At 44.6% G+C, this 21,876-nt stretch overlaps 2 protein-coding genes across 6 annotated transcripts in view; one reads left to right on the top strand and one right to left on the bottom strand.

Annotated features, from left to right (window-relative positions):
- The window catches only part of NEU2 (neuraminidase 2), a 35,774-nt gene extending 19,321 nt beyond the window's left edge, over positions 1–16,453 (bottom strand). For both annotated transcript variants that reach the window (XM_075760814.1, XM_010306296.2), the window contains exon 1: positions 15,718–16,453. In XM_075760814.1, the coding sequence (XP_075616929.1) occupies positions 15,718–15,800 (83 nt within the window). In that variant the 5' untranslated portion in view covers positions 15,801–16,453. The remainder of the gene's footprint in view (positions 1–15,717) is intronic.
- Positions 1–21,876, top strand: part of NGEF (neuronal guanine nucleotide exchange factor) — a 52,550-nt gene that overhangs the window by 3,546 nt on the left and 27,128 nt on the right. Inside the window, exons 2-5 of one of the 4 annotated variants that reach the window (XM_075760802.1) lie at positions 4,733–4,792; positions 7,673–8,044; positions 11,501–11,615; positions 21,619–21,807. In XM_075760802.1, coding sequence (XP_075616917.1) covers positions 7,777–8,044; positions 11,501–11,615; positions 21,619–21,807 — 572 coding nt within the window. In that variant the 5' untranslated portion in view covers positions 4,733–4,792; positions 7,673–7,776. Of the gene's footprint in view, positions 1–4,732; positions 4,793–7,672; positions 8,045–11,500; positions 11,616–20,120; positions 20,609–20,715; positions 20,816–20,900; positions 20,959–21,618; positions 21,808–21,876 lie in introns of those variants that run through there. The other 3 variants (XM_075760804.1, XM_075760803.1, XM_075760806.1) reach the window with 3 other exon arrangements.

The raw sequence follows: 21,876 nt of genomic DNA, 5'->3' as shown, positions 1-21,876 counted from the left end.
AGAAAAGGAATAAAAATAAGGTCAGGTTTTTGTTTAATTAGTTTTAAGAGCTTATAATGAAAACCAGAAGGGCTTGTAGATTTCCACTTCTGCTCTTCTGCATGCTTTAAAAATTAGGTTGACTTTCTCTACACAACTAGAGAGCATGTGTTTGTTTATATATGCATATATATGTGTACATATACACATATGTAGAATAGCTCCAGAGGAGGAATTCTTTAACATCTTAGCTATAACTCATAGCTATGTCTACTGCAGGAGACCCAGGGGATGAAGCATGGAATGCAATGGGATAGGGCTGGACCACTCTGAGATGCATGGATTGAACAAGGACATCCATGTACAGAGATCAAAATTGTTACTGGTGTACAAGAAAGCACATATTTTTAATAATTATTTTTGACTCGTAAAGAATCAGTAAGCAGTCAAAAAGATAAATCATCCTGGCAGCAGAAAAATATGCAGTTATTTAGTGTTATTCGTTAAGTATGTATCGACATATATATGAGTTAATTAACACAGAGTAGCTGCTATAAATACTCTGTGTTTCATGCAGAGGGAATTGTGTGAAGGCATGTATCCGTTTCTGCTATATGTGAGTAACCTTTTATAGGACACACTCATTTTGTGTCTATGTTTACACATGTATGCTTACCTCTACCCATAGAAGGTCCCACAATGCCAAACTTAAGTCTGGAAACATTTTTATATCTAGCGAGGCCATTTGAGTAATTTTTAGCTGTTTAAAATGTACTGGCTTCTCTCTCCAAGCCCCCTTAGCTTGGTCTCATGGTCTCTAAAGCACATAGCTTTGGAAGCTATATTAAACAAATCCAATGTATTTAATTTTAGTCTCTGAAGTGCTTCTAAAACAGGTTCCCTGTAACATATGTGCAAGACATAAAGGTTTTATTGTCACAAGCGTGTAATGAACTGCAGAATTCTCTCTTGGTTTTGCTTGCTATAAATAAGGTACCATCACTAAATCACAGCAATAAAACCGTTCTATTACCTTTCGCACCTGAAAGACTATCTCAAAATCAGAGTGGTTGTAGTTTGATTCTGTTAGGACTGGTGATAGAATTCAATCTCATTTACAAAATAAGTGCAAAATGTTTGTTTTCTGGAAACATGTGGGTTCAAACAATTTGATATTCTTTCAGCCAGCCCCAAATGTATTGTCTACTTTTCTCTGGCTTCTCCTGTGAACCTCTTTGGTCTGTGTCTCACTTTCTGGTTGGTCTGTTCTCATGGTCCTCCTGGTTTCTCCACTCCTGTGCCTTAATCAAATAATACCTTAGCCTTGCACCTAAATAATTCAAATTCCTTTGTGAAATGTCATGGACCTTTGCTTTGGACAGGGACATGTGCTTAACTGTCTCTTGCCACCACCTAAAAGAAAGGGTGAGGATTGTTAACAGTTCCAAAGAGGGTTATCCCCGCCAGTAACAATGAAAACATAAATATATGTATAGTCAGGCAGCTCAGGGCCCTGAAGGCTTTAGGTTAAGGTGTTACCATGCCCAGCTGCCTGTGCATCCTTCTGCTGGAGGTCAGTCTGCCTGTAACAGGGGTGGCTCAACAAGACACATGAGAGTGCCTCACTTACACCAGCTTAAAGTTTGTGCATTAGCTTACAATGAGGCTAAATAAATTCATAGCTACATCTGCTGAGAGCTAAATCTGACAGAGCCTAGGGCTGAGTCTGTGCATGTTACTATTCCCCTGACTCAGACAAAAATATCTCCCGATGCAAACACAGGCCTGAGCCTGTGTGGAGCCCCAGAGCCTTCAGCAGGACCCACCCGTGTGTGGCACTCCTTAAGGGATTGGCACCCACGTGAGCAAGAACAGCAGCTGATGAGTAAGGCCTGCTGCTGGATTTTGGACTGTGCCCCATCCCTACAGAGCTGTTTTCGCCTCATTATGAAGCAGAGTGAAATAGTTTAGAGATGACATTCCACTCCACTTAAAATAGAGGAAGAGGGGAAAAAAAATTAATGCCTAATATATGACCAGGGATGTAATGAGGGACTGATGGCAGTGGGAGGCAGAGGTTTGTTTTCAGTTTGTACAAGATTTTAGAAAGAAACTGGTAAGATGCAGCAAAATTGGCGTTTGCATGTACATTCAGATAGTATTTAAAGAAGAAATATTAAAGGAGCCATGTTAACTATGAGGGCTTGAAATCAAAATATTGTCTTAAAAGAGCTCCATCTGGTTCATCAAATATACATGAACGGTGCATCCCTACATTCAGCGTGCAAAACCTTCCAGATGAGTCAGTAATAGGGCTTATACTTGAAACAACTTCAACACATAAAAAGGAAGCAAGGATTATATGACCTTCTGCCTTTCTACAGCATAAAACCCTACAGCCAAGACAGTAATTTCTGCATTCAGCCCCAAAACTTTCCGTTGAGATATACATAATTTAAAGGGGCATCCAGTCATGGATGGATTTAAGGTGATGGCAAAACTAACAAAACGCTAGATAACTCAGTGTAGGGGTTCATTGGCCTCTGTGCTGAAAGCACCTGCCTGCCTTCTGGTGGGACACAATCCTTGCATGTGTTGTGTGGCCACTCAGGCACATCAATACGGTTATCTTCTCCCGGTGGTGGGAGGGATAGGTCATGCAATCAGACAAGGGCAATTCATCTTCTGTGACTGTCTGCCCCTATACAGAGCAACCATAGAGTCAAGTTGTATTCATACCTGTTATTTCCTGCTTTGAGACATCCCTGAGTTGCACAGCTGAAGATTTCAGCCTCTCTCAAGCATTAATTAAACAATCTTCATCACCCTTCCAGACTAGGCAACAACATTGTATAACACTGGCAAATTGAGCATTTTTAATTTCAAAATCATTAAGCATTCATTAAGTATATACTTACTTACTAGAGTACTTAACACTTTTCAGTCAGACAATGCACTTCCCCATTTAAAGGGGAATTAGGATGTTAATGAAGCACTACATCCAACAGCAAGGAGAGCCACGAGTCTCATCCTACTGCACCCCTTGTATCACAGGGAGGGCTGAGTGCAGGAAGCCAGCTAAGTCCCACGCAAACCATTGCCTCGTGGCAGTGGAAGGGAGCATGTGGAAGAAATCATTCCAGAGACAGAGGCCATCAGCTCAGGGCCAGCACCAGGCATAACAAAATAGCCCATTACCAAGGGTGGCAAATTACCAGGGGCAGCAAAGCGGCCATGATCCAGCTCCATGATCCATGGAGCCCTGGAAAACTGCTGCTGAGAGGAGTCACAGGGAGTGTGGAGCAGCCGGTTCGGTGGGGAAGGGAGGTGGCTCTTCCCAGCAGCTAAGGCATGGCTCGCACCCCTCCTATTTCAGCAACAGCTGAGGCAGCCAGCCTGACTTTCGGCAGCTGCCATCCCCAGCAGCTCCCTTTGCCACCACTGCCCACCAGGGCTGCCACCAGCGACAGACCACACAGTCTGCCTCTACCATGGCTCGTACAGCTGCGCCCGCCTGGCATGTTGTGGGATGAGCAAAAAGGGAGAGATGATCAACCAGCGCTAGAATATACCTCCTGCTCCAGACTCCCAGATCAAACTCTGCCCAGACTGTGTATTTGAAATACCTGCAGGTCTACACAGCTGCAATCTCAGCTTTCAGGGTGCAGCTTCTGCTACTAAAAACATTCTTAGCTTTGATTAGATCTAACTGATTAAATTGTGCTCTTTTCACAACCAACACCCTCTGAATCCCTACCAGCCCATTCTCTTTGTACAGTAGGGACCAGCAGTTAGTCGTTGGGTTCCGCAGCCAGACGATGCCTTTCAAATACATCCAGTCTCATCCTCCCAGAAGCAGCAGAGTCCCTGTTTCCCACACACATCCATGTGTTAAATCCACACTGCTCTAGGAACCTTAGTCCCTTTTACAATTTTTATTACCATTTTACCTAACATTCAACTGCTCTTGTACAAATGCATGGCATTTGCTGGTAAATGCCATTCTTTTAACATTGGCGAGTGTTGTGGTTTAACCCCAGCCAGCAACTAAAGCCCTACATAGTCGCTCGCTCACTCCCTTCCCTGGGGGGATGGGGGAGAGACTCAGAAGAGTAAAAGTGAGAAAACTTGTGGGTTGAGATAAAGACAGTTTAATAGGTAAAGCAAAAGCCACATGCGCAAGCAAAGCAAACCAAGCAATTAATTCACCACTTCCCATTGGCAGGCAGGTGTTCGCCATCCCCAGGAAAGCAGGGCTCCATCACGCATAACAGTTACTTGGGAAGACAAACACCCTAACTCCGAACATCCCCCCCGCTTCCTTCTTCTTCCCCCAGCTTTACATGCTGAGCATGACATCATATGGTACGAAATATCACTTTGGTCAGTTGGGGTCAGCTGTCCCAGCTGTGTTCCCTTCAAACTCCTTGTGCACCTCCAGCCTACTTGCTGGTGGGGCGGCGTGAGAAGCAGAAAAGGCCTTGGCTCTGTGTAAGCACTGCTCAGCAGTAAAGAAAACATCCCTGAATTATCAACACTGTTTTCAGCGCAAATCCAAAACATAGCCCCACACTAGCTCCTATGAAGAAAACTAACTCTATCCCAAGCAAAACTAGCACAGCAAGTAAAATTTCTATACAGGCAAATTCCTGGAGCCTGAATTATGTGTGAGTCAAAATGCTTATCTCTAGTGTTGCTGTACGTGCATCGCTTGTTGGTTTTACTGTTGTCATCTTTCTCTTTTTCCCTACAGACTGCTACTTTGGTCTTCTTGAACTACAGGGAAGTATGTTTGCCTGCAAAGCACATTCAGGTAGGTGGTGACGCTGCAGTGAGACATGTGATCTCAAGATAGCATGTGAATATACTTGGGATGGGTTACTCCTGATGCAAGATATGACACTCACTTACCTGTCACTATCAGAGGTGAATACCTTCTTCAAAAATTCACTACAAACACTCAGACAGGGATAGTTACAGTCCACACCTACTTGAATCATTCATTCTCTATCACTGAATACCTTGACTGCTACTAGAATAATGTAATACTAATTTTGAATGTATCCTTTAAATTCATCCCTAAAGCAACTGCAAAAGCCAGGACTATTTGATTGATATATCAGTAAATGATTTCTCAATATTTTTATAGACTATCAGCTTTGGAATTGGAAGCATTGTCTTCAGAAATACATTCTGTTCTTGAAATCTTCATTGAAGAAAGTAAAAAAATATATATATTGTTTAGAACCACCACAATAAACAAGTGCTCCCTCACCCCTGCCTCTCCTTTCTCTCATCCACTGCTACATTCACTTCTGGTCAAACACCTATTTTGTTAGGGACTGTTTAATAGCCTAACAGCGAGGCAGCTGTTTAGGATGGACACCCTTCGTTCCTCTGATGGACCAAACAAAGTGTGTCTGGCAAAGATAACAACACTGGGTTGATAGGGCTACTGAACACACAGTTACGTTGTTGGGCAACTCGGCTGAGTGAGTTTCACTTAGCCATGCAGAAGGCTCCTTCTCCACCAAGTATCTTTATAAAAGCTGAACAACATTCATGTACTTGCATATTCACCAGGAAATTAAAGGGGAAAATAGTCTTTTCCATGCATGCGTGCACTATCCCCCACACGCACATGCATCTATTTATCTAATGATTCCTTTAGCGATTTACATGAGTTTGAAATTACTCCCGACTGGTTACCAGCTCCTGTGAAAACTTTAACTCATTTTTCAAGAAAAAAACAGCATCAATTTGCTAAGCATTGCAAACTATATAAGCATTGCAAAGGCCACAAAAGAGAGACAGGTCTCTACCCCAGTCGAAGTAACATGGACAAGGGGTGGATACTTGAAGCACGTAGGAACTTTGATATAGAGGGGATTGTTACCAGTTCATCTCCTCAAGTGGCAATGCATAAAACAGTTTATAGAAGAGAAATAAATAAAAAATAAGTGATTGTTATAGTTTAGGGTTAGGATTATACCTGTGCTATTACTTGTGCCACAGTTCACAGAAATGCTTCCATCACAGTTGCAAGGATCAAGTCTTTGGGGCTTTAGTCCTGGGACAGTAAGAAAGGCACAGGAAAAGAAATAGCCACTTCTTTCTTTTCAAGCTGTCACCAACAGCAGCTGGTTTTATGTTGCTGTTCCACTGAGCCACGGAAACAGAAACAGGCTTAGTGAATCTCTATACCTCAGAGTAATTTACAAACCAAACTTAACACCACAACCAACAAATGGGTCCTTCATATATTTCCAGTAACACTGGAAACAGTCCCAGAGCAACCACCAGTTCCAAACAGTCCAAAAGTCTTGGCAGAACTGAAGTCAGGATCCAAATTTAGCAGCTATGAGCTGCAGGCTGTGGTTCAGGTTATGAAAGGAGAAAGCAGATTTTCTCATCTGTAGAGCCAGGAAGAAGAACGACTCGGGCCCAGCACATGATTTCAGGTGGTGACCATCCCTTTATAAGCATAAAACATAGGGACCTCAAAAATTCTGGAAAGCAGAGGATTCACAGATGATGTCCCAACTGTCCCTGATGACCCAGGGCCAGCTGGAGTGACCCTGAGGGCAAGCAAGGGAAAGGTTTGTGGCACACACAGGTTCACAGAGATTGCAGAAGACCCAGAAAAAAAAATGAGACACTTTCCTTCTAGAGTATCTTGTATATTGGATATACTGTAACATAACAAACCAGTGATGCATATAACTTCTCAAAACAGCATCTAATGACTAATCCATAGCACTATTTTATGCCCTTCTCTCAGTGAACTGTGAATTTTATATTCGCATTTCCTATACAGCATGTCTTTCTACTAGTCATGATAGCCCCATCAGTCACAAAATCACGTTATGTACTTAGAAAGGCTTTGACAGCTGTAAGAATTCAACAAGACAAAGCCAGCAGTGAACGCTTAAGTAATCAGCTCACATTTTACCCAGTCTTGCAAAGGCTGAAGGATCAACTGCTGTTTTGCTGTTGTAGTGATTTGCCTCCTAAAAATGTTTGGGATTACTGGCATAATCCATGTACCGACACACAGGACAGCAGGACCCCTGTGCTGAAGTCTCCGTGTCACTGAGGGGGTACATTGGCACTTGAGGGCAACTCTGGGAAACAAAAACAAGTCTCTGCGCTCTCCATTGCTACATAACCTTGTTGCTTTTACCTTCACTTCTCGACAGTTATGGATTTTTCTTCATTTATCTGCGCTGCAGGAGTGAGTGTTTTAATAAGTGTTAGAAGGCACCGAGCCCTGTAAAAGGCATTAATTCATCTATTAGAGATAATAGATTAACAGAGCTTTCTCTTCAGCTTTTACTTTCTATTCCGTAACATTTTCACCCTTAAAAACAAGGACACAGCCATTACCTGTATCCACTCTAAATCAACTAGTAATCTACTGCTCACAAATGAGAAAAGGGAGTGGTCATCAACTCAGCAAATACAGTCATTTTTCCTGTAATGTAGCACTGCCATGTGTCATGGCAGGACAACCATGAGGACGTCAAAGCAATGTTCAGGACATTAGAATAGGGCTTGTAAAGTGATGATCTCAGACAAAAATTCCTGGAAAGTCGCCATTATCCTAAACAGATAATGCACTGTAGCCTCTGAACTAACCAGGACTTTGTCCTCTCTTTTCCTATTTTGCTGTGTTTGGTTTGTCCGTCTCCAGCTCTAATTCAGATAAAGCTGACGGAGTTGTGGAGGCTACCTGTCTTCTGCTGCTCTGTTGCTGATCCATCATCTCAGTTGCCATAGAGACAAGATCTGGAAGCCATGGATGGGCACCGGAGAGAAGCCGCTGGCAGGCTCTCCACTGGTGGGCTCCAGCAGGGCCTTTCTCAGCAGGTACTGAGAAAGTTAAGTTCAGTCTCTGAAGGCGAGGAAGAGTCAGAAGGTGCTAACCCGGTGACCCCCGAGAAGGACTCACACACACATTACATTGCCATTCAAAGAAATTCCAGGTACTACCGGTCCATGAGGCTGCCAAGCAGAGAGAAAAGAAAGACTTCGAGAGAAGCAATGCATATGGGGCGTGCTACAGGTGAGTACTGACCCAAACAGTGTTATGCTTCCTTTTCCAGTGAGATTAGGAACTACAGGAGTTGATGAGATTAGAAAAGGGACAGGGAAGGTAGAAAGCAGCTCAGTGGTCAGCACATTACAGAACACCCCTGCCCTATGGCACAGCTGGCAGATGGGTGCCATCCTTCTTTGCTCAGCTTGGAAATGTAAAATGGATGTTGGATGTTTGAATATGGTTCATGGTGGAGAATCTAAACAAATGCGGGACTCTGCTCTGCCACCCCTCTGCTCTCTAAGAGAAAAATAATTTAAACAGGGAAAGACATGAAGCTGTCAACGAAGTAGGAACTTCTTCAGCATATAGAAAGGACATATTCAAAAATAGTGAGATCTATACTGTATGGCAAGCTGAGCTATAGAAGCGTATAGAGGAAACAGTCAGCAAAAACAGAGCAGTACATTTAGGGACCAAGCCTGTGGAAACTGCAATGGACCGTTATGAGAGGGAGCAAGATTTCTCTGAAAATGCAGTTGCTGCTACCTTGCATCGAATACAGTTGTAAGAAACACCTAAGCTCCCTTTGAACCAGGAGGCTGAAATAACAGGAACACCATTCAGAACATACATGCACTCAGCCATGGCTTCAGTAGAAATGGAACGAGTTGGCTTTCTCTGAGTATGAACAGTACAGAGCATGACTGCAAGGCCAGGCTTTCACTGAGCTGGCACCTTGGCTGAGCAGCTGTCTGTGAAAGAAACAAGAGAAAGATAGGAGAAGCTGAAGAGAGAGACAGAAAAGGAGCTATTGCAACACACTCAGAAGCACTGGAAACAGGGTTGCAAGAAAAAACTGGAACACTAAATCAGAGACCTGGGACTGTGAATGCAGAAAATGCCACTTGCTTCATCTCCCAGGTGTTTAGAGAAACTGAATTTTATAACTCCTTGTAAATAAAAGGAATCACAGAGAAGATACCTATCCTATCTTCAGATTATAATCTAACAGAAACAATGTGCTGGACTCTGAACTTTGGCTAGCTGCATGAGTCAAAACGATACAACACTACTCTTGATGTTTGAGTACTATGCAAGCCACCAAAAGCTATTGCTTTGTTATGCAGTAGTAAAGTACCACACTTCAGCCCCTGAAAGCAGACCAAGCTCTCTAAGAAAACAAAGAACAGACATCCTCCACTCCAAAATAAAGGAGGTCTGGGAAACGTCCCCAGGAAAATAGGTGTCTCCTGCCTGCCTCGCCAAGGGAGCCACGCTATTTCAGCAGTATAAAAGCCCATTCAACCCTGTGGCACAGACAGAAGGAAAGTTCCCTCCCTTCTCCAAGTTTCCAAACAGCAGCAGAGCAAAGAGCTCCTGTTTAATATTCTGCTACTGTTGTCAATGAGGTTTGTGGATAAACTGAGCGTCGCCTATGCCAGAGCAGAGCTGCTCTCCACCCTGCCAGTGCAGCAGCAGGACCAAAGCAGAACTGTTCTCTCACCGCCTTCCCAGAGCGCTGCTGCAGAGCAAGCAGAGACGAGACTGGCCCTCTCTCCTGCCACCCAAGCGTCACAGCATCCAGACCACTGCTGAGGAGGCCCTCTCCCGTTACCTGCTGGTGCCACTGCAGCAGGACCAGCACAGAAAGACGCACCTTCTTCATATATCTGCAGTGTCACAGCATCAGGACAACAGCACAGGAGGACATCCCTCCTGTCTAGCCAGTGTCATTGAGGAAGGACAAGCTGAAAGAAGGGCTTCTCTCTTAGCAGCTCATTAGAGCATCCACAGAAGCTGACCTGCGCTTCTCTCCCACACGCCCCTCCCTGTGTTACCACTGCTGAAACAGGATCTGTTCCAAACAGGGCTTTTTCTTCCATATCTGCAATTGTTCAGCAGAACACACTGGGAACGACGTTTCTTTTCTCCAGTCTGTACAGCAGGACCTGGGCTAGGAGCAATAGCTCTTTCTCCAATATGACCAAAGCAAGTCCAATTCAGAGCTACAGCTTTTAACTTCAGCTAGGATTGTATAAGCAGCTCTTCTACCCTCTCCCTCTACTCCACTGATTCCATCCCCTCTCCCTGAAACTGGACAGCAGGTGCTTCTACACCAGCCTCACTTGTAGCAAGAACTTCTTCTGACAGCATTTGCTGACGTGCATGGAAGCAAGGGATGGGTGAGCTATTTTATCTTGACTTCAAACCCATTTGAACAGCAGCTATCCAAGAGTCTGACTCAAGCTCAAATGTTAACCAGTTCTCATTTTTGCTTAGGGAATGACTGGGGGGCAGGGGGGGAGGAGAGGGGAAGGAAAGAAGAGAGGGAAAGATACACAGGAAAATACAGAGTAGGATACAACATGGGGAAAATAAAAGACTCAAGAAATGAGAGCAAGAAAAATAATGCAAAAGAATGTAAATCCAGCAGAGAGAAAAGCTTTTATATAGGCACCCTTTGCACCAGCCTAGCTTTGGCTTATAGCCTAGGAGCTGTAAAACATAATAGATGTTTTCCTTTAACTGGAAAAAGAGTTTGTTTTTTTAAGCAATCTCCTCTGACAGAAGGATAAAATGTTTAAACTATGCAAAAGGCAAAGAGAATAACTCAAACTAGCGTTTCATAAGCCCTTGGCACTGTTTTAGGGAGTTTTAAAAGTCTGGATTTCACCCTTTCCGTCAGAAAATCCGTAGCATTGATTAAAAGGGTGTGTCAGAACCCAGCTTCAGTCAGAGCATTGACCTGCCTGTGCGGTCACCAGTTTGAAATGCAAACAGAATTATGACTTAGACCAAAATATTTCTAATAAAAAACAACAAGGCCATTTATCAACAAGCCTCAAACAACAGGAGGTTTCATTTGAAAAGTGAGATGCATCCTCTCTTGCCAAGTACTGCAGTAGCAAGCCATGGACTTAATACAACTTTGGCTCCCTGTGAAAGGATCAGAGGTTCATCTGAGGGAAATTGGAGAAGCAATTAAAAGTAAAGCTCCTGTCTCACCCAAATCTAGCCTTGATTTATCCAGTAAACTGAACATCTACTGTGTGCCTGAAAGCAGAGCAGTAACGAAGCCCTGACTTGGGAAACCAAATATTGGCATGCACAGGCACACACTGCTAAACCTTTTCTGCTTAAAGAATTGCACTGAAAATCACTAATGTTGGGACCTAATTTTCAGTGGTGAGAGTGCTACTCCCATACATAAGGACTGATATTGCATATCTGAAGGTAGATATACACCTTTTCTCAATTGCATCTGCAGCTGTGGCAAAGGCTGTACAATCTTGCACTATGCAAGCTGATGACACCTCAATCTTGTTTGAAAAACCAAGCTAAAATGTAGCTGTCTTTGGTGACAGCTGCGATCTTCCTCTTGCCTTTGCTGTAAGCAAACCATTGCCTACAGTAAAAATAAAGATGACCCTTAAGAAAATGACTGCTTTAACACCCTCTTGGCTTTCTCTTATGTCACAGGTTCACTCAAAAACAATGAACCCGTCAAAGAGCCTCTGAATGTTTTATCTCATAAGGGATCGCCATCTCCAGTAAACTCTGATAAGACAATTTTAGACGAACTATGGCTCCAAAGGTAAGGAAGTGCACACGCGTGCCTCTGCTGAAGAATATAGTCAGAGTGGTGTCAGAGCAAGAACGCTGGTCTTGGGAATGACAGCTGGACTAAGCTATAGCTCTGATCCATGCCTTCTCACTTTGACTTGTAGCGCTGTTTTCAGTCTTAATGATATATACTGTAGAGTACTAGCATCGTGGTGTAAAGGGTCTTATCAGCATGAGTTTGGGGAAGACAGGGAAGGAGAAGGGGGAAGAAGACGACAGTGGGGAAGACTGAAAAAAGGGGAATGTGATGTAGGATCACGCAGTGGCATAAGCAAAGTGAGCAGACTGCCTTAAACAGCTTGTTGAGAGAATAGGGAAAGCCTGTGGGCATTTCCTTGTTGAACATGTCAGTATAAGGGTGATCCCATTCTCGGCCTTCCCAGAGGGCTCTCCTGAAGCCTGTTACACAACCCCCCATGGAAAACAGGATTTTATAGCTGAAGAAGTAGCTACGAAGATGCTTTCTAAAAATATCCTGACTTTCTGTTTGCTGTTTACCTTGAAGAACTGATAGACAACTGAGGCTTTCAGTGAGGTAGCCCTTTTTGGTTTAAATCCCTCAACGACCTAGGTCCAGAAAAAGGCCCTCATCTCACAAATAAATTTACACACATCCCATAAATTTACCCTCACCCCTGCTCTCTTGCTGCTGCAGCCAAGCAGAGAGAGGAGCAGCTACCTAGCCTTTCATTTTCAAATATATGAGTGAGGTATTCTCCCAACCACCCTCTCCAGCTCCTCATCTCTTGTGTGTATAACTAGACATAGTCCCTACTTGTACTGTGGAAAATCAAGCTGAAAGTGCTAAATACTTGCACTCCAAAGGTGCATGCATTATACTGCACTGTATGGTCCTAATTGCTGAGCCCAGCTGTGTTGGTATAATGTATAGTGCCTTTCCAGGCACCTTTTCCTATGAAAAGGACTCCAGTAAAAAAAATTTTAGCCAAAATGCCAAGTTTGGCTAAATTAATTGCCCTGGCTAAAATCGATTGCCCTTTGGCATTGAACTGAGCATATGAAAGTAGACAGTTACAGTCTGCTGCAATGTCAAACCCATCTGTCTTCCTCCCCTTGTGGTATAATCATCACTGTCAGTCTCTGACATCCTGACATCGCCACTTAGGCAGCTCTGAAACGTGCAAATTCAGATTCTCCCTGAAGCTGGAAACAATGAGCCTGTGCTGGGAGTCAGTTTTATCAAAGACGCTGCTGTGCACAGCACTTGACAGGTCAGTACAGGTTCCAAGTCATGTGTCTGCTAAAAGGAGGCAGTGCTGCTGAGTGGCATCATCTCTTGCAACTGAGCAGAGAAATTGGGCAGAAAATGAGACCAGAGTTCCAGCTCAAACTGAGTCCATGTCCTCCTCCTCCCTTCACCAAATGATCGGCTGTAATTTCTAAGAGAACCACTAGAAATCTGCATTGTGAAAAGCCTGCAAGAGCCTAAAGATATTGCCATTATTTGCAATAATCACTCTTCTCCCCCTTCTATGGGGAAAACAGGCCGTTGTGTAGATAAGGTATCTAAATTATTATCACTGGTCTCAAGAATTGCATTTAATCTCTCCTCAAAAAAATAAAGCTGGCATCTGTCAGCTATGAGTTCTTCTGCAAGCAGAAGCTAGCAGTTCTGCAGAAAAGACAGTACAGTCACCCCTGACCAGCACTGGGAAGGTCCATGGGGTGCTCAGGGGTGAATCACTACAGTCCTGAAGGCAGGTGGAGCAACAGTGCGGCATCGCTTCACATTCAGCAGCATCCTATAGCAACTACATAACAGGCAAGCACAATCCCTTCTCCTTGCTTGAAGATAACCAGCAGGTCTGACACAAATTGGTTCTTAAAAGGTAGGGACGTCACTTCACATATAGCCATGCTACATAATTTAGGACAAGAAGTAAACATGACTGGGGAACATAATAAACAGCTCAGGAAAAGGAATAATTATCTGAATTGTACTCAGATAGGATCTATTCTTTAACACTCTGATTAAGGAAAAGCACCATAGGCTCCTTCAAGCCTACCGGTGACTTGAATCTATGTGTTATTCAAAGCTCTGAGAATAGTAGAGTAGTTCATTGATCTCAGAACATTGGTCTGAAAACAAGATGACCTCAAACATTATTGCTGGTGTTCCAAAATCTGCCATACACCCTCCATAAGATACTTAAGAGCGCTTTAATGCCTAACTATTCTCAAATATTTTTTTTTCCTGTTACCCTTCTCCTATGTGATCCCCAGCTCCCCCTAAGCACTCTAGAATTCTCCACAAGATCACGTGGCTCCCGCCTGGTCTTTCGCACTGTACAAAGATCCAAACCCCTTGCATGATGAGCTGCCTCCCGACAACTTGGCTGACTTGCCCTGAACATTTCAGTGCTGAGCTTCTAGCGCAACTTCTCTTTTTCAGAGTAACCAGAGCCAAAGACCTGGAAGGAACTGAACTCAACAAAAGCTGCTCTTTCCCACTGTGATCAGTCCTTCCAGCTTCAGAGTGGCAGCAGTAGTGCAGACTGAGATCATATAAAGCCATCACAGGAAAACATCCACCCAGGGTGTCCATCCACAACTGTCAGCCTCAGCTGAAAGCAGCTCCCACAGAGACCAGAAAATTAGTCATTTCAAACCCTAGAAAGGAGATTCACTAATCACTTTCTACCCTGTATTACCAGCTAATAGGATGTTGACTTCTCTTCATTTCTAATACAATACAGATATTTTAGCAGCATGACTGTATTACTTACCTACCATTTCCCACCAAGTCAGTTTCCAAAAATGATACATCTTTATTATGGGCCACTAGATACAGTGGAAGAGAAACTCAGTGTGAAATTTCATGTTGCAAAGCTCACTGCAAGGTCATTGGTCTACCAGTGCAGAGCAAACTATTTCTTTAGGCTGGTTATGAAACCTCCAGTTCAGAGAAATGAGGATCATCTAAAAATCATTCAATTACATTTGATCTGAGCTCAAAGAATAGAAGCACTACAACAGTGAATACAAATAGTCACCTTCAGCTGCAAGAGGGAATCTAACTTGTTTGCATTCACGCAAACACGTGTATTAGAAAGAAACAGTACGCATGTAAAATAGCATAGCACTTTGAAGGGTGCTTGTGTGAATTTGGGTTAGCATTCCCGAGCACAGCACTGTTTGTCCTGGGCAGCAGAGGGCACTGCTTTTATAGCCTGATTTAACCAGAAAAAGCGGGGAAAGCCTCTAGAGAGACTGGCACCTGTATTGCAAAAGGTCCTATACCATACTTGAGCGGTTTCTTTCTGCTTATGAAATAATTTTTTTATAGTCTCCTCTTCTCTATGCTGCCAATGGTGCTTCAGTTTGTAAGTAGTGAAGTCAGGAATAGCTGGTGCAAATGCATGTTGACCAAACCTTTATATTTTGTCACACTACAGCATTTTTTCACTCTTTTAGAAAAAGAGAGAGCAGGAGAGAATTTTTTCCTATCCCTGTTTCTGTACAATCTGAATCTTAAAAAGTCTAAGAGCGACAGTATTTGCAGGGAGAAGAATCTTAAAAACTAATAAATTTTCAGTAAAAATAGCCACAATATTACAATGTTATTACTGTAAAAATCTCATATTTCACATGATCATATAGAATAGTAAGCAATACCATGCACAAGTCTAATTAAGTATCCTTCCAGCATGGAGCCAATGGAGATCCCAATCCCAGTCTGCCCACATATTCCACCCAGTCTCTGCTTCCCAGGTTTTTCAGCCCAGTCATGGTTTCATTACCCAGCAAGGTCTAGGCTTTGCCCTCCAGCTCTCCCAATCTGATCTGCTTCAATCTGGACATACCCTGACCTTCAAGTCCTCAACCAATCTCTTTGTTTCACTCCTTTTCTATCAGCTTCCACTTTAATTCCCCACACGATTTCCTCAGCCTATTGTTTCCCAGACACATTATTCTTCTCTCTTCCCTCCTGTAGCTCACATCTGAGTGTCCTGCCGTTCGCCAGGCTCTTCACCCTTTGGCTCCTCATACAATCAATCTCCCACCCCTCCTCCTAGCTCCAGTGCTACTTTTTACAGCCTTTTCCAACTCACCATTTCCTGAAGCACCCAGCTGTGGATGAGTTCCTCTCTTCATAGCAGTCTCCTGGTCCAGAAGTAGACCCCTCCCTCTCCATGCTTGAGTCTTGCTCCCTCTGTTTTTGAGTCAAGTGGTTTTCTCATCGCGCTGCCTGGACCCAGCACAAGGATCACTGAGAGAAAGGCAGAAATGGCCTTTATTCATAGTGCCTAGAACTGGGCCAGGCAGTTTTTACAGCTGCAATATCAGAAATGTTTCTCTCAGCCCTGAGCAGGGCATACATTCTCTCCATGGGCAGCAGCTCAGGGATTTTAGATGCTAAAATCTAACTCTGTGTGTATTGCAGAGAATGAAAAAGGGCCTGTAATTTCTATGGATTTTCATAAGTGTGGCAAAAACAAAGCCCTGGCCACCCCCAAATTTCAATTCCAACAGAAATCAAAGCTTCTCAAAGGATAGAACAAGATTTTTGTTTTCCTTTAATAGGGATCCAATACTGTTTTCCTAAACCTAAGAAATTAATTCTTTCTAATATATAAAAAATAACCTATGGTAGATGATCAGTAAGTAAAAATGCAACCCTGATGATTATGAGCATCAAAAGGTTAGAAGCACTGCAAGGTAAGGATCTTATAATAGGAAGTTCTGAACATTTTTAGTTATCGGTAAGGTTTCCAGCCCCAACAGATATAATTAAGGTATTTTGATGAAAGCTTAAGGAGGTTCAGGAGAACAGATGTGCTCTTGGCCTTTAGGATCTAAAAATATTAGGGATGAGGAGTTCCACTTATCTCCCACTAAAAAGTAAAAAAAAAAAAAAAAAGAATAAAAATTGTACAGACACATCCATTGTCAAAAACACTGCTAAAAACCACACATGAACAGAGAGAACCTGAATGAACCTGAAGTATGAAAATATCCTTGACTAGGTATAACATTATCCAGATCTATTACTAACTTCACACTTCTCCACAGATTTGGTTAGCTCAGATTAAAACAGGGCTTCTTACCTCATCTCGTGGCCTTTCTTGGTGTGAAACTCCCACTGACTAGAAGGGTTTGCAGAATTTTTCTCGAATAAGATCTGCTGGACTGCCTCTTCTCTTTTTAGTTTCTGGAAGAGGAGGTCTAATTTCTAAAAACTGCTATAAGAGAACATTAAAAAAATGCATTTCAGCGTCACTTGAAAACAAGCTTTTTGCACAGCTTTATTCTAAGGATTGCTTTTGACTTTAGATGCACCTAAGAAATCTTAATTCAAATGATTAATCACTTTTCAAAATTACTAGTGCCTGAAAATACAAGCCAAGATTGGAAATTCATCCCCCAAACATAACTTAAATGAGATAACTGTAATAAATTATTTATAAACTTGCACCAATTATCACATTTTTAATGCAACCATAGACCAGATCAGTCAACATTTAACATCTTTCCCAACAGCAGTACAGTGAAGCTGGGAATGGTCTGCAAACCACATGAACCCCTTCTTTGCAGAACATATGCAAGCCCAAACCCACTCTCCTTTGCCCACAGGGAGCTGAACCCTGGTCATGTTCCATGTCACCGGAGCACGGACATCTAATGGTGGCCATGAGGATCATTCCAGTGCCTGTGTGCTTGGGGATCCTAAGAATTCCTGAGAGAAAACTGGGCTTTCGTCTGTCATGGCATTGCATGACTTCTGTCACCAACAAGAGCACAGGGTACACAGCACCACCTGCGTAGCGTGAGGATTTTTAACTAGTTGCTTTAATGTATGTCGTACTAGTAGTCAGATTCTTTCTTTTCCCCTACAACTAGACAGGGAATTTTAAGATGAAATACAGGAATTTCGGTCAGAAAACTGATTTGTGCTCATGCAATTTTACTGACTTTGATGATATGGGAAAAGCTTTTTAGGCTCTGGATCAAATTCATTGTTGACACAGTGAGTGAGAAAAGAAAACCTCCTCCAAACTCCTACCCAGATGGTTAAGATTAGGTGGAGCAGGAACTTCTGCCTGAGCCTGCAGTTCCGCAGCAGTGTAAAATAATCCATGGTGGCACTGCCATGGTCCTGCCATCCATCTGCACGTCTGCCACCTCCACTGTGCTGGCACCTGCATTGAGCTCACCCTGTAGTGAGACAATCCAGACACACACAAAGCTAGCTCTACCAAAAAAAAAAAAAAAAAAAAAAGAAAGAAAGAATAATTTTCCACCAGTTTAGCTGCCCAAACCTGCTCACCAAGAATGAGACAAATGTGAACGGTAGGAGGTAGAAATCTGCCTCAGGGAGTCAAGTGAAAAGTGGAATTGAGCAGCTAGGTCAGCTTAAACTGCACACAAAGTCCTAACAATTGTGGAAGTAGGGAGGAAGAAAGAGGCAGCTATGCTGGAGCTATTCCACTTTGCAGAAATAGTCCGGCATTGACTGACCTGAAGTGGTATCTGGTGAATAAAGCATTCACCAGGTTCAAGCACCTTTCCCAGTGACCAGAGGAAACAGAGCAGCTCTGGGAGGAGAGACTGATCCACCCTGGAACAGGCAGTAACATGTGGGATGCGAAGGAATGACACAGCCATGACTCTGACCTGGAACCCCCACACCCAGCATGAACATCCCAGCCACCAGACCGCTGTGAGAGAATCCCTTGTTTGCCTGCCTTCGTTTTTCATTACAAACTTGGAAAGCTCTCTGTTTTGTCCCCAAACAGAAAACCAAGCTTTGGAAAACCCGGGAAATTTTTGCAGGACAAAATATCTCCTTCTTGCTAAATATCATTTTTTTACTGTGGTCCCAGAGTGCTGGGAACACTCTGTCACCTCACTTGGGAGAAAAAGTATTTCTCAGGCACTTGTTCTGTTTACGGACATTCTCTATATGTCAACGTGAAGTATGAGAATAAGCCTGGAAAGGAAGAAAAAGCAACATTTTTGAAAGACCAGATTACAATTAAAAAAAGAAAAAAGCTCTAAAGGAAGGAAAAGTAGACTATTAGTCATTGCTATACAGTGGAACAGATCTCCGAGACACAAAAATACAAGCTGTGGCCTCCCATGGCCACAGGGGGCATTTCACTCTCAGCTGGTGTTCTCACCTCTTCATAGCTCCCAACATTTTTATTATCATTATTACTTTTAGTGACATTTTTCAAGTTTTCATCTCAGACCAAAAGTGAAATTATTTTGGAAAATTTGGAAAAAAAAGGCAGACAGGCAGGATCAAATCACCAGACAGTTATGGGATCCTGAAAAAGATGCTTTCTATTTTTGAATGTTTTTCATATCATGACCCAGATGTTTTTTGTAAAAAGAAATATCAATTTGCAACAGATTTAACTCTTGAGAGTGAAGCAATATGAGGGGTTAGAATCTATTAAACTCTTAATGCATGTTTTGGAAAGATTTGTTTTTCCTAGTAAATACACCCAAAAGTTGTATTTAGATATATATTCAATCTAGCAGTGTCAGGAAGACCTCATGCACTGACTTCCTTTTGCATGCTAGGAAGAACTCCCCACTGCTCTTGGTCCTTCCCTTTAGAAAATAGTAAACAGCATCCCTGCTTTTCCAGAATTCAAGACAACGAAGTTCAGTACAGTTAACATCCTCCTTCCCCTTTTCTAAGAAAGAAGCTTTTTAGCATCCCACCCACTTACTAAAACCCTCGACAATATTCTTGCCCTGGCAGCAAGCCATAAAAATGTCAGTCGTTAGGCAGAGCTTCAGATAGTCTCTGCTGCTCTATCCCTTCTACAAGGTTTTGACTGCCCTCTCACTCACCTGTCTCCCCAAACCCCCCCAGCCCCGGTGTTTAATGACTGATAACCCACCTTCATCCCATATTGACCATCTACCCTATGACAATCACCGTCCACACAGCCCCAGCTGTCCTCCTCCTCCTCTCTAAGAGCTCCAGCTCTCACCCTCACCCTGATTTTTCCCATCAATTGTCTGGTCCTTCTAACCTCCCAGGCCAGGACTGGACCTGGACTGGACTAATAGTCTTCTCTGAGTCCTCAATGACACTTCCAGCTGTTTTTCTCTCACGTTCTGTCTCTTAATGACTTAAGGACCAAGATCTCCAGTGTGCCAGATCGAGATCTAGTTCACATAAGCTGAAGGAGTTTTTCTGAATGTAGTCATGTATTGATTGGAAGCTATCCTGATACATCATTTAGCAAATACAATACAAAAATGATAAAAAGGAAACAATTTTACACATACAAACACACGGATTTTATGTTGTTGCATTAATTACATTATCATGTACAGAAAAAAAACCACAGTTATTTATGCAACAGGGAGAAAGCAAACACAAGGAATAGCTGAGAGTTTGCTGACTGTTAACTCCTCAATTGCAATGTGGTGCAGATGACGTTTTTGTGCTGAGGGTTACTAACGGGTAGGGAAGAGCTGCACCCAACCTGTCCGCAAGCACTCGAACTGATCCGAGGGTGTAACTGTTCCCTGGAGCTCAAGAGGATTTATCCTTGAGGCGGAAAAACAATAACCTGAATGAAGACAGATATAGTATAGTACTAAGATACTTACTGCCTAAATGAGACAATATATCATTATGGAAGTAGCGACGCTAAGGAAGGGGAGACTAGGGAAATGACCGAGCGGGTGCAAAGCCCTGCCAGAAGAGGAGAGGAGGATAGTGGTCAATCCTGTGGGGTAATCAGGGGTGCAGTTCCTGGCAGGAGGGATTAGACTGAGTTTCCCAGTGACATTCCTCCATCTCAGGGTTTCATTCCCGGAGAAGAAACGCACCATATGCACCAGATCTGGAAGCAGTTCAGGAGAGCCCCCCTCTCCCACCCCCTTTTCTCCCTCAAAGCTGGTGCCAGCCGCACATAGGCAAAGAGGTGCAGGGGCTGGGGGGCAGCGCTGTGCCCCTGGTCTGAGGGAAAAGAGGTCAGTGCCAGGGCTGGAGCCCCCTCCCGCTGTGGGGTGGCTGTGCATGGAGAAGAGGGGCTGGGGCCTGGGCTGGTGCATGGAGTGGGATGGGGTGTGTGGGTGCTTGCTGGGGGAGGGTGCCTTGCTGGGGAGGGAGGGGATGGAGAAGGGGCTTCCCTGCATCTGAGGAAAGAGCCTCTCTGCAGGAGAGCAGGGGGGATGGAGGTAGGGGTGCCTATGAAGGTGGGGGGCCTGTGGGGCAGGGACTGCTGCCTTTTAGGGGGGCCCTTGGGGAGGAGGGAGTCAGCCTCCTGGTGGAGGAGGGACCTGCGTTGGAGCACTGGAGGGGAGCTGGGGGGGCTGAGGAGGTCTCTGCGGGCAAGGGTGCCGGGCACGGGGTGGGGGGCTGCAGGGGGTCGGGGACCCTGAGAGGGGGAACCGGAGGGGTCTGTGGGGGCTAGGAAAGGATTTTGGAGGCTCTGAAAGGGTCTTCAGGGGGGTTCCGAGTGGCTCTGGGGGGACTCAGGAGTAGGGTGGGAGCTCCGAGGGTCGAGTTTGGGGGACACCGAAGGGGCTACGGGGTTTCTGTGGGAGCGGGGTTGGGGAACTCTAACGGGCTCTAAGGGGTCTCGGGAGCGATTTGGGGAAGGCTGAGGGGCTCTGCGGGGACTTGGTGGAGCTCTGTGGAGGCTCGGAGATCTGTGAACGCAGAGAGGGGCTGCGAAAGGCTTGTGAGAGCCCGAGGGGAGGCTCTGAGGGGATTTTGAGGGGGGCTCTGTGAGGAGAATCTGCGGGGATGCCTGAAGGGGCTCTGAGGGGAGGCTCTGCGGGGATTTTTGAGGGGAGAGCCCAAGAGGGTTCTGAGGAGATTTGGGAAGGTTCTGAGGGGATCTGGGAGGAGAGCCCCTAGGAACGCCTGACGTGGAGTCCGAGGGGAGGCTCTGAGGGGGTTTGGGGGCTAAGAGGCTCTCGGGGGGCTGCGGGGGTGCCCCGGGGGCGGCTACAGCTCCCCTCTCCCTCCCGCACAGGCTGCTGCCTTCCTACCCCCGTTACCGTGGCAACCGCCCGGGCTCCCCCAGCCCCGCTCCGCTGCCGCCGCTGCCGCCGCCGGAGCTGCTCGGCAGCCGCCTGCCGCCGCCGGCCATGGAGCTGCTGGCCGCGGCACTCAGCGCCGCCTGCGCCCTCGACCAGGACGGCTCGGCGGGACAGCCCGGCAGGTGAGCGGGGGTGTGTGTGTGTGTGTGTGTGTGTGTGTGGATACTGCGGGGGGGGGGGGCGCGCGCGAG

The sequence above is a fragment of the Balearica regulorum genome, chromosome 9, assembly GCF_011004875.1.
Source record: "Balearica regulorum gibbericeps isolate bBalReg1 chromosome 9, bBalReg1.pri, whole genome shotgun sequence".
In the NCBI taxonomy this organism is placed as follows: domain Eukaryota; kingdom Metazoa; phylum Chordata; class Aves; order Gruiformes; family Gruidae; genus Balearica; species Balearica regulorum.
Note: the sequence above shows the minus strand (reverse complement) of the source record. Positions and strands in the feature narration are given on the sequence as shown.